Source organism: Rana temporaria, chromosome 6 (genome assembly GCF_905171775.1).
Source record: "Rana temporaria chromosome 6, aRanTem1.1, whole genome shotgun sequence".
NCBI lineage: Eukaryota > Metazoa > Chordata > Amphibia > Anura > Ranidae > Rana > Rana temporaria.
Window position 1 is genome coordinate 153,466,105 of NC_053494.1, and position 12,500 is coordinate 153,478,604.

The window sequence follows — 12,500 nt, forward strand, 5'->3', positions numbered from 1 at the left end:
TGCCTCTGAGCCTGAGTGCTTTCACTCTGGGTCGGTGCGCCTGCAAGCGGCGTCTTTGGTGCGGTGTATGCAGTGCTCCTACACCACCCCTGCCATTTGACATCAGTGGGCAGCTCTGCCGAAGCGTCGATTTTCGGGCACTGTTAACCCCTTCTTTGGTGTTAAAAAGTGCAACACTCGCACAGCGCCGGTAAAGCGCCTATAAAACTAGTGACACTTTACCGCTAAAGCGCCTCAGTGTGAAAGGGGTCTTAATGGTTGGACCCCTCTGTACATTATTATAACAATTTTTCTTCATTTTTTTTTTTCCCTTAGTTTGGATAAGCTACATACAGCACTTTCAGAGCTTTGTTTCTCCATTAACTATGCACCCAATATGGTGGTGTGGGAACATACGTTCACGCCAAGAGAGTATCTGACCTCGCACTTGGAAATTCGCTTTACCAAGTAAGTGAGTGCTTGCTATGCCATGCAGTGTTTTATTAGCTTCCCAAAAAGTAAAATCACAGAAATTTGGACTTGCTCAGTAAATAAAAGAATGTTTGAGGTAAAATTGTGTGGAATTCTTGAGCAATCAGTCATGTTGAAGTGTTGAAATAAAGATGTGCAAGGCTTTCATTGGAATGCGTCTTTGGAAAAAGTTATAGTCATAATTTTCATAATTTTCTGCATCTTGCAACAGACACGTGTCTTGCAGTGATAGATTTTTGGCTTTATAAAACAAAGGGACAGCTGTGTAAATTGCCACTGAGAAATTATGTTCTGTTAGAATGACTACAGGTTGGACATTTAGTAGATTAAGCAGGACATTGCCTTCTTGTTTCTCTTGCTGTTAAATTAGCAGCTTTAACACGACACCTGGTTATTTTGTGATACTTTTAATAAATAAAAAACTATTGATACATTTTTTTTTTTTTTTAAATAGCTGCTTTAGCTATGCTGTTTGCAGCATCAGATGGAAGTAGTGGGGTAAAATTTGACTAGGGTCCATGTCGAAAATAACAGACTGGTTCCTTCTGCAGAGTGCTCCCCTTGCTTTTCTAAGAACGCGCCTAAGTGAACCTGTTGCCAGGCTGTGGTCATTCAAATTTTTTATTTTTCACATCCCCTTAAGGCTGGGTTCACACTACTTCCTACTTTGCTCTGTTCTGTGTTCAATGTTTCCCTATGAGAGCGTCTTGTAGCGTCCTACACAAGTCGGTCCGACTTTGAAAATGCTCCCTGTACTACTTTTGGTCCTACATTGATCCTACTTCAGGCCCATTGAATATCATTGAAGTCGGACCAAAGTAGTATCCTGTTCATGAAAGTAGGATGGATGTAGGACCAATGTAGGATAAATGTAGGACCAATGTAGCAGAGCAAAGTAGGATGAAAGTAGTGTAGTAGTGTGAACCCAGCCTTATACATAAAACCTGGCCTGTTAGTGGGCCCTGCAGGACAGGGTTGATGACCACTGCCGTAAGTGACTGTCACGAGGAAAGAATGGGCAGAATGCTGCTATTGCGGACATTTTCTTTGAAGATGTTGGTTCCCTGGCTATAATGCTAAAACCTGGGCTTCATTCGTTTCGGAAGTCACTAGCCTAGCCCAAATGTAGGGTTAAGAAGCTCTGAGACATTTCAAACACTTCTGTACAGCCTTCTTGTTTTTATTTTATCGTTTATTCACTTTCAAAAGTAAATGAGCTTTAAAACAAGCTCTCATTAGCATCAGGGACTGTGGAGCAATTCTCCTCCTCGTATTTCACTGCAGATGCAATCGTGTCAATCTCTTAGCGGCTCAGCTCACCATCCCCTCCCCTCCCAGAATTGACTTTGCAGACTTCTAATGTCTCTAATTGTTGTTTTTTTTTTAATCTTTATTTAACCACTTAAGCCCCGGACCAATATGCTGCTAAATGCCCAAAGGCGTTTTTACAATTCGGCACTGCGTCGCTTTACCAGACAATTGCGCGCTCGTGCGATGTGGCTCCCAAACAAAATTGGCGTCCTTTTTTCCCCACAAATAGAGCTTTCTTTTGGTGGTATTTGATCACCTCTGCGGTTTTTATTTTTTGCGCTATAAACAAAAATAGAGCGACAATTTTAAAAAAATGCAATATTTTTTACTTTTTGCTATAATAAATATCCCCCAAAAACATATAAAACATTTTTTCCCTCAGTTTAGGCCGATACGTATTCTTCTACCTATTTTTGGTAAAAAAAATCGCAATAAGCGTTTATCGGTTGGTTTGCGCAAAATTTATAGCGTTTACAAAATAGGGGATAGTTTTATTGCATTTTTATTTTTATTTTTTTACTACTATTGGCGGCGATCAGCGTTTTTTTTTTTTTCTTGACTGCAACATTATGGCGGACACTTCTGACAATTTTGACACATTTTTGGGACCATTGTCATTTTCACAGCAAAAAAATGCAATTAAATTGCATTGTTTATTGTGAAAATGACAGTTGCAGTTTGGGAGTTAACCACAGGGGGCGCTGTAACATTTAGGGTTCACCTAGTGTGTGTTTACAACTGTAGGGGGGTGTGGCTGTAGGACTAACGTCATCGATCGAGTCTCCCTATAAAAGGGATGACTCGATCGATGCAGCCGCCACAATGAAGCGCGGGGAAGCCGTGTTTACATACGGCTCTCCTCGTTCTTCAGCTCCGGGGAGCGACGGAGCGGCTATAAACAAATAGCCGCGCAGTCGTGCCGGATCACTCCCCGCGGGAATCCAACCGCCGCATGTAGCGGGGGGGGGGGGGTCCCGACCCCCCCCACCCGCTAGAGGGCAAGGACGTGCCTGTACGCCCATTTGCCTGCACGTGCCATTCTGTGAACGTACATATACATGCGGCGGTCGGGAAGTGGTTTAGGTCTACGTACATTAATGATATAACCGGTAGAGGACCCTTTACAGTGTTGTGGGGGAGCAGGAAACTGTAGTCTAAAGACTCCACAACAACTATGACCTGCAATTCAATCCGGAAAAATAGGAGGAACCGCCAAACCAAGAAAAAGGATTTGATTTACCGGACATATGTGAACCATTAAATGTGAATGTTAGGGGGAAAAGTACGACACCCTGCTGGGTGAAGCAGATTTAATCGGCAGGTACCAAGCCATTATAAAGTAGTGATCAATGTCAAGACGGTGTGTCCCTAATAAGGTGCGGGTCTTGGTCCTGGTTTCACAGGAGCGGTACCAAAGGAGTATGCAAACCAAAGGAATTTGATCTATAAAGGAAAAGGGGAAGGAGTGGGCTACACCAATGGTGTCGGAAAGGATAAGGTCTCTAATTGTTAATTTTAACAAAGAGCCGTGTAGAACGTGGTGAGCTGAGCTGCAGAGAGAACAAACCGGACAGCGTCGGTGCTTCTGCTGTGAATTTGAGGATGAAATCCTTCATGGTGCCTGCAGCTACAGTGGTCAGTGAGGGAATGCATTCAAATTAATTTACGTTTTGTTAAAGATACTTGTCACCTTGGTGAATTAACAGTGGGTAGCCTCCCCCCGATCCTTTTTTTGCTTACCTTGCCAGTGCTCCCTCCTCTATCACACCTGGCAATGCTACCTGGTATGAAGGTGCATGTGACTTACCCTGACTTTGCTCATGCCTAGCATTAGACTGCTAGACCTGAGGACTGTCGCATGACTGATGATGTGATGTCGCTGTTCTCCCTGGTCTCTGACATTAGTGATTTTAGTGTCGGTTGTGAAAAAGGAAGCACAAGTAAGGCAAGTGTGGGAGGGGGAGCTAGGGGGAGGGAGTTTTCTGGGTTTTTGCAGGGGCACGCATTTTTTCTTCCCTGCATGGTCAAGGTAACAGTATATTTTCAAATATATGTATATGCCTCAATGTTCATAGCCTAGCCACAGGATCTAGTTCAGCACCTGTATTTTATTCACATCCTGCACAAAGGTGTAAAGTAAATTACAAGGGGTTGCTAATAAATGGGAGTTTCCAGCACTGGGACCTCCAGCCTAGAAGATTTTGTTTGCATCTTCTTTTCCTTATGGCATATGCCATCAGCCAACACTAGAGGTGGCTGGTAGCGGCTGTAGATCACATTTTTAATTAAATTTAATTGAATTTAATTTAATTTAATTTACTAAAAGTATACTACAGGGTTAATTTTCTCTATATGGTTAAATGAAGTAAAACTTAGTAGAAATTTTTATTGCAACCCTCTGGACAATAAGCTATGTCTTCCCTCCTGTTTGGATTTTGGCAATTCCGCTGTAGAGATTTAGCTAATATTTTCATGTATTGTCCGCCACACAGGTCTATTGTTGGCATGACCATGTACAATCAGGCCACGCAAGAGATTGCGAAACCCTCAGAGCTATTAACTAGCGTAAGAGCCTACATGACTGTGCTCCAGTCAATAGAAAATTATGTGCAGATTGACATCACAAGGGTTTTCAACAATGTTCTGCTTCAACAAACACAACATCTAGACAGCCATGGAGAGCCAACAATCACCAGTTTGTACACTAATTGGTAAGTACTCACACTGACAGATTTTTGAAGTCTGGAGATGCCTTTCTTGATGTGTAACTTTAATTGTGTATTCCTCTGCTGAGGTCTTTTCAACAAATGTCAGCTTTTCAACCTTTCTCAAAAACCTCAAAATGGGGATATTCTGTGCACAAGGCAGAAGTAAGGGGGACAAGGTTTGTATGCAGTGTTTTCTTTTTCTTCTACATCTTCTGTTACTGCATTGTTGTTTAATTGACATTTCAGTGTGTCGTTTCAGCTATTTCTTTTATTCAAATTTTTATTTTATTTTTTTATGTATTTTAGCAGTAAACATTTGGTAACATTTGTATTTCAAAATAAATGGATTATAATAATGTTATGGCATAGATGTCTAATTAATATTGCATACATATATTGCCTAAGATGAATACAAGAAATGTTGAAAATCTAAAACACTAACGTGCAATATGCAAAGTGAAATCGGAGGAACCATCCATCCAAGGCATCCCTACTGAAGCATTAAATAGAAAGAGATATCTGCACTTATCATTTTGAAATATTGTACATGCAGCAGATAGTAATGTTAGCATCCATTAAAAAATATGTAAAGTTTATACAATGTTATCATGGTAAAGTTCAATGAATATTTCAGAAAACATGGTGGGGTGAATGTACATTGCAGAAGTGTCGTCGTCTTCTTTTTAAAAAGACATGGTCACCTTGCCCATTTAGGCTGCATTCACACTTAGGCGTACAAAATCGTGGCGTTTTGTCCCCCGAATTGCGGCGACAAATTGCGGCGTTTTGTACCGCGATTTGCGGCGACAAAACGCCGCGATTGTGAATGCAGCCTCACCCCCTCTATGGAGATGGTTCACATCTCCTATGCCGAACGCCGCCTGAAAAAAAGGTCCGGGACTTTTTTTCAGGCGTTCGGCGTGGACCATCTCCATAGAGGGCAATGTGTTTTCATCCCTCCAGCGTCTCGGGGCTGCTGCGGCGTCACACTACAGGCGACAAAACGCCTAGGTGTGAATGGGGGCTTAGGAAAAAGCTAAGGTTCCTCCTGATACATGCCCGCCCACCTAGTTATGCTTACGGATCCATGCTTCCTTGCACCTATCCACTGCAGGAGTCCACTCCGGTGTCTGAGTTTACCCAAGTGGATGAAGTCACTGCCTTCCCACATGAAAGTGTCATGACATGGTGACGAAGTACTGTCACATGGCTGAGGTCAGGCTATAGAATAAATGGTTAATGTGGATTGGAGGGATTAAAGGATCTACAAGGAGGGTAAAGTGGATTTTTACAGATGTCACAACTGCTTAGGGATTGCTTCACAGTTGTGACATAAGTGGTGGCAATAAAAGGTATGTGATCTTTTTTTCTCAGCCTAGATGAGACCACTAAAGGAATAGCCAGATCTGCCTTTAAAGTGATTGGAAAGTCTAGTTTAAAAAAATATATATATTTTTATTTTATTTTTTATTATACTTGCCTGCTCTGTGCAGTGGATTTGCACAGAGTACCTGGATCCTCCTCATCTCGGGTCCCTCTTCGGTGCTTCTGGCCACTCCCTCCTGTTGAGTGCCCCCACAGAAGCAACTTGCTATGGGGGCACCCAAGCTAAGCCACAGCTCCCTGTGTCCATTCAGACACTAAGCCGTGGCCCAGCCCCACCCTTATTCTCTCCTCATTGGCTGCCTGACTTTTATAGTCGGCAGCGGAAGCTAATGAGGATGGTAGTCCCGGCAGATGAGACGGTCCTAAAATATTGCTGGATCTAGATTGGGCTCAGGTAAGTCTTAGGGGGTGCTGGGGCAGCTGTTGCACACAGAAGGCTTTTTATCTTAATGCACAGAATTAGGGATGCACCGATACCATTTTTTTTTTACCACAAATACTCAAAAAAAAAATATATATATATATATATATATATATATAACAAACTCGTTGATGACAATTACCGATACAGATTGCCTAGGAAGAGTAGGTAGAAGAGTGGTTTGGGTTGGGTGAGGCTGGGGGGAGTAGAGGGGTTAGTGAGGGTAGAGTGAGAGAATTGGGTTGGGTGAGGCTGTAATTGCTGGGGGGGGGGAGGAGGAGGATGGGAGGGTCATTGGGAGACATGGGTCAGAGGTGAAAGCTGGCTGAGGGAAGGAGGAGGCGGTTTCAGGCAGAAGTGACTGCAGACACGGTTACCGGAGACGGTCAGAGACTGCGGCCATGGTACAAGTGGTGTGGTGAACTTGCAGTGTGTCAATGTACACAGCTTTGGGGAATCCTGTCCTCCCTCCCTTCTTCCTAGAATACACCTGTGTGATTCCTGCCCCTCTCCTAATCTGTGTACAACAATCACTGAAGCTCTGCTTACTTTCTTTAGGAGTGTTTCAGTCCAGATTGCACTCGGGACCCCCTCAGACTCCTGGCCATCCAGCTCAGCAGCAGTGTCCCAGTCCAGATAGTCTCCTCAGACTCCAGTACCTTCTGTTGTCAGTGGAAAGTAGATGGAGACAGAGCAGCTTGGCATTCAGAGGAGGAAGTTGTATCTTTCTCCTCTGAATGCTGGGGCCTCCATGCACCTGATTGGTTGCTGGGCCTGCCTAGCTACCAATCATTTTTGACGGACGGGACTTGGACGAGCTGGGAGTTCTGCCACTAATGCAGGCTTTTACCTCAAGTTAAATACGACTGGGTGCGATACTCGTCGTCCCCCATCCCCCCCCCCCCAGCGATGCCACTGGAAGAACTAGGCGGGAATGGCACCCACCTGAGGAGCCAGCCAGAGGAGTAAGACGGTGTTTCGCTCCGAAACTGGCATTGCTTCCAGTAACGGCTTTGGGTATTGGAGCATTTTCCAGAGTACCGATACTCCCAAAAATGCCTAGTATCGGCACTGATATCGGTATCTGTGCAACCCTACATAGCATGCATTAGGATAAACAACCTTTTGTCTTTTCAATCACTTGGGGCGGTTCTTAATTTACTGGAGAAGTGCTTGAAGGGGCATACAGAAAACAATGTTTTTCTGTGTGCTCTGGTCAGTTCTGCGAGTCGAAAGGGTGCAGAAAAATCCAAGATGGCTGCACCACTCCGCAGTTCTCTGTGAGTCCCTGCAATTTGCTCTGTAGATCTACTTTAATGTGAGAGAATTACCCATGTTAAACTTATCACATTCTGTTTCCTTCTAGGTATTTGGAAACACTACTGAGGCAAGTTAGCAATGGCCACATAGCTTATTTTCCAGCAATGAAAGCCTTTGTAAATCTTCCCACAGAGAATGAGCTAACCTTCAATGCGGAGGAGTATTCGGACATATCTGGTAAGTGAGATAAGATTGAAGCAGCTGAGAGGAAGCTGGATTGTGTTTGTTTCGTACCAGTTTTTGAGATGAGAGCGTGTTAACTTGCTATGCAAGCAGTGTTAATGATTCGCATAGACCATTGCTGGCACTGAATGTGCACTGGGTGTAGTCATAGGAAAAACTAGCAGAACTGATGCATTTATTTTTATTTTTACAGGGATTTTTTATTTTATCCTCCTTTAGTTTACAGTGATGGTTTAATTTTTGTCAGGTTAATAGTTTATATTTCACGAGCTATAGCTAAATTTGTTTAATATGCTTATGTCCAATGGTCTGATCCAGTGTTGTATTGAGAGAAATATTACATGTCCAGCAAATAGATATGACTTTTATTATCATCATATGAATATTGTAAAAGGCTTGGTGCAGTAAACCTAAGAGCTGGGAGATGTCGAGACTTTAACCCCAGGCTCTGTATATAGTGAAAAAGTGAGCCTATTACATAGAAAACATGAGTTTTGTGGGAGTCCTTTTCACAAACTGTATAGACCACCACCATGGCCCGAGGTCCATTGTTGAAGTTTAATTTGTTTTCGATGTCTTCCAGACAGATCTAACTGTAAACTGCAATGGAAATGTACTGTTAAGAAGATTAAAGTATATTCAAACTCCATCACTAAATACCATATTTATCGGCATATAACACGCACAGGCGTATAACAAGCACCTTCATTTTAAGAGGGAAGTTTCAAATAAAGAACTTTGAAGCAAAATAAGGGTCAGTGCCCATCAATGCAGCCTGATCAATGCCCATCTGCAGCCTCGCCATTGCCCATCAATGCAGTCTGATCAATGCTCATCTTGCCTCAGATTACTGCTGACTCAGAGGGGACAGGGAGGGGGGGGGCGGGTTGAGTGCCGTCAGATTACATACAGCGAGAATTTCCGGTTTATTCCGTGGCCTCTTTAATACAGTCCCGCCTCCTGGGCTGGCCTCTATGATAGACAGAACACTGGTCCAATGCCGGCTGAGAAGACGGGACTTCCTATTACAGAGGCTGCTTATAAACAGGAGATTCCCGCTGTATGTAATCTGATGGCGCTCGTCCCCCCCTCCTCATTCTCTCCGAGGCAGTCCAAATTGCACTATCGGCGTATAACACGCACACGCTATTTGCAACCGATTTGCAGGGTATAAAAGTGAGTGTTATACGCCAATAAATACAGTAATTCATGTTCACATTTTAATGTAATTTCATGATAAATCTGCGTCTTTCATTAGAAAAATTCCTGGTGGTCCTGTCAAGCAAGTCATTATTCAGGCACTTAAATTAAATGGTGATGGTGCGCTGTCTTTGGGATTAATATCAATAATTTCCTTTTTTTGGGATTAATAAAGTAATCTAAATCTCTGCGCCACAATTGTGCTTCTTATGGAGACTATAGGTGACCTTTCACAAGACCTTTTAATGGCATGGTCCATTGTTCCACCATCGGGAAAGCCAGCTTGACAGGCAGTAGTTGACAGAAACAAAGATAACTGCTATAAGCAGGTATTTCAGGTAACTTAAATGCACTTCTGCTACAACTTGAATGCATCACGGAGCACCGCACTAATATTGGCTTGTGATTCAGATTGTCTGCTTCACAAACATTCCTATTGGTTAAGGAGGCAGCCATTGGGGGTGTGGCCAAGTACATCACTTTAACCACTTGCTTACTGGGCACATATACCCCCCTCCTGCCCAGGTGAAATTTCAGCTTTCGGCACTGCGTCGCTTTAACTAACAATTGCGCGGTCGTGCGACGTGGCTCCCAAACAAAATTGACGTCCTTTTTTTTTCCCCACAAGTAGAGCTTTCTTTTGGTGGTATTTGATCGCCTGTGCGGCTTTTATTTTTTGCGCTATAAACAAAAAAGAGTGACAATTTTGAAAAAAAAAATACAATATTTTTTACTTGTTGCTATAATAAATATCCCAATTAAAAAAAAAAACTCATTTTTTTTTTTTTCTCAGTTTAGGCCGATACGTATTCTACATATTTTTGGTAAAAAAAAAAAAAATCGCAATAAGCAACTGGTTTGCGCAAAAGTTATAGCGCCTACAAAATAGGGGACAGAATTATTATTTTTTATTTTTAAGGGACGCGGCCAACACAGAGTTTCCCCGCTGCGCGCGTGGGGAACGTGCAAAGTGGCGGACGTCAATTGACGTCCAGTTGGATTTTCAGATCCGCGCTGTAGCCGTCATTAGACTATAGCACGGGTCTGAAGAAGTTAATAACTCTATCCTTAGAGCCCCCTATCAGCTTAGTCCAAGCTTTTGGTTAGAGGATTGGTGGTATAGTCTGTTTTTGCTTTCTCTTTAGCTGACTCATAGTGCTCTGGGAATCCTTTGCCATGTCTTAAAGTTGATGTTTAATATGCTTATGTTTTGCTTTCCTGGTTGCCCCTTCCCTCCTTCCTCCAAAATTATGACAAAAGTTCTAGTAAAACAAAACCTTTTAGATTTTTTTTATTCAATAATTTAAGACCCACCTGTAGGTCACCATGCTTTTCTGTGTAATGTAGGCAGATAATGGCAGGGCAAAGAGACCTCAGCCCTGATGTAAGCTCACCCTCAGGAAGGCATCCACCTAGTAACATTCGTACCTTCATCCCTTCTCCTGAGATCCTTACTGTGTGCCCCTGCTTGGCACTGCCCAGTCTTTGTACCAAAAACTCCTGATCGCATCCAGCAGTTGTTTATGTATGCCCCTCTGCCCATTCATTCCTTATGGCTTGGTCTGTTCTACTGTAGATGGCTGGGGTCTGGCATGAATACAGGCCATCCATTTAAATGACTGGGCATGATGGTATGAATGTTTAGTAGGTGCTGGAGGCGCCTGGGAATTTTTGCTGCAATAGCAAAAATATGCATGGATTGAGAGTACACTGTAATTCTCTTTTAAGCAAATTTTTTTTTTTAATGCACGCAGCATTTTACTTATAGTTTTCAGGTAATATAATACTATTTTATCTATTGTGCTCTATTTGCAGAGATGAGAGCATTGTCGGAACTGCTGGGACCATATGGCATGAAGTTCCTTAGTGAAAGTCTCATGTGGCATATTTCCTCCCAAGTGGCTGAACTTAAGGTACTAATTTAAAATAATAATTTTTCTTGTTGAAACATGTGATATACTTTTATGTCCACAGTATGTTCTATTCTGAAGCTTTGTTGAAACCTAAATTGAATTGTGATATGGGACTTTGTGTAAGGTTTAAAGTAGAACTAAGGCAAACTTTTTTTTTTTTTTTTTTTTTTTGTATAGAGCAATGTTTCTCAACCCCAGTCCTCAAGTACCCCTAACAGTCCATGTTTTCAGGCTTTCCATTATTTTTCACAGGTGAATTGATCAGTTTCACTGCCTTGGTAATTACCACACATGGGGGAAATCCTGTAAATATGGCCTGTTGGGCCATAGAGTGAGGGAGCGTTGTAACCCTTGCAAGATATGTTTTTAAAATGTGGTCTGTCCCACATTGCTGGGATTTCCCTTCACTTCCTCTCCCATAGCCAAAACAGGAAGTGAAAGAAAATGCCTCTAAAGTAAGGCAATCCCTGGTTGTCGTTGCGGTCACCAAAGTTTGTGCCCTCTAATGCTGTTCTGGGGACCACCCAAAATTTTTTTTTTTTTTTTTTTTTTTTTTTTTTCCCACTTTTAGTGATAACGGGACTAATAGAGGGGGGATTTCTCTAATGGGGACACAGACAACACAAAAAATCTGATGGTATTCAAAATCCTCTCCACTCTATCCAAAACCTAAAAAAAGAAAGTGTTGTCTTTAGTTGTACTTTAAGTGTTATTTTCAGTGCCTGGGTAAATGCACTGTTGTAAGGTAAAGCTGTTGGGAAGATGCAAGGGAGGTGCAAAAGAGAAACGGTGCACTTCCACAACTGATAATTTATCCATGTATAATGCACACCTCTTCAATGGCTGGGAAAATGCATTACTGGGCATCATGGCGGTCATGCTTAAAGCGGAGGTCCACCCAAAAGGGACGTTCTGCTTTTAAGGCCTTCTCTTCCCCAAATTACACTTTTTTTTTTTTTTTTTTTTTTTTTGGGGATACGAAGTGGGTACCTGGTTTTGATAGGTACCCGCTCCCACGCCCACTGCGATCCGAGCAAAAGGTCTTCTCTCTCCCTGCCACCCGTAGTCACCCAGGACACATTTGGGGTCCTAGAAGACTGCGGGACCATTCACAATGTGCAGCATGGCAGGCACCCAGCTGTGAAGCCGCAAGCTGTCACAGCCGAGTTCCTACAGTTGAAATGCCAGGGACAGAAGACTGAGGAGAGGAATGGCTGGGGTGAGCACATCACTGGAACCTGGGACAGGTGAGTATCTGTCAATTAAAAAAAAGCAGCTACAGTTTTTTTGTAAACGGAAAAGGAAACAAAATCTCTTGCGCTTGAGAGGAATCTGCCGTCAGATACAAACTGGTTGAACTTCCGCACAGGCTGTGCTGCCACTCATAACAGGTTGGGGAAACCCAAATGAAAGACTGTAAAAATAAGAAACGGAGGGTGCATTAGTCTAGGGCATTACCCTTTGCAACAATTTTTTTTAACTACCTCAGTATTGGGCCAGTTCTGACATTTCTCATATACACGTAAAAATCTACTTTTTTTTTATTTATTTTACTAGCAAAGGACTTGGAACACCCATTTTATATGT

At 42.7% G+C, this 12,500-nt stretch overlaps 1 protein-coding gene across 4 annotated transcripts in view; it reads left to right on the forward strand.

Annotated features, from left to right (window-relative positions):
• NCKAP1 (NCK associated protein 1) overlaps positions 1-12,500 on the forward strand; it is a 189,948-nt gene that overhangs the window by 142,565 nt on the left and 34,883 nt on the right. For all 4 annotated transcript variants that reach the window (XM_040357629.1, XM_040357631.1, XM_040357630.1 and 1 more), the window contains 4 exons: positions 316-447; positions 4,275-4,493; positions 7,664-7,794; positions 10,816-10,913. In XM_040357629.1, coding sequence (XP_040213563.1) covers positions 316-447; positions 4,275-4,493; positions 7,664-7,794; positions 10,816-10,913 — 580 coding nt within the window. The remainder of the gene's footprint in view (positions 1-315; positions 448-4,274; positions 4,494-7,663; positions 7,795-10,815; positions 10,914-12,500) is intronic.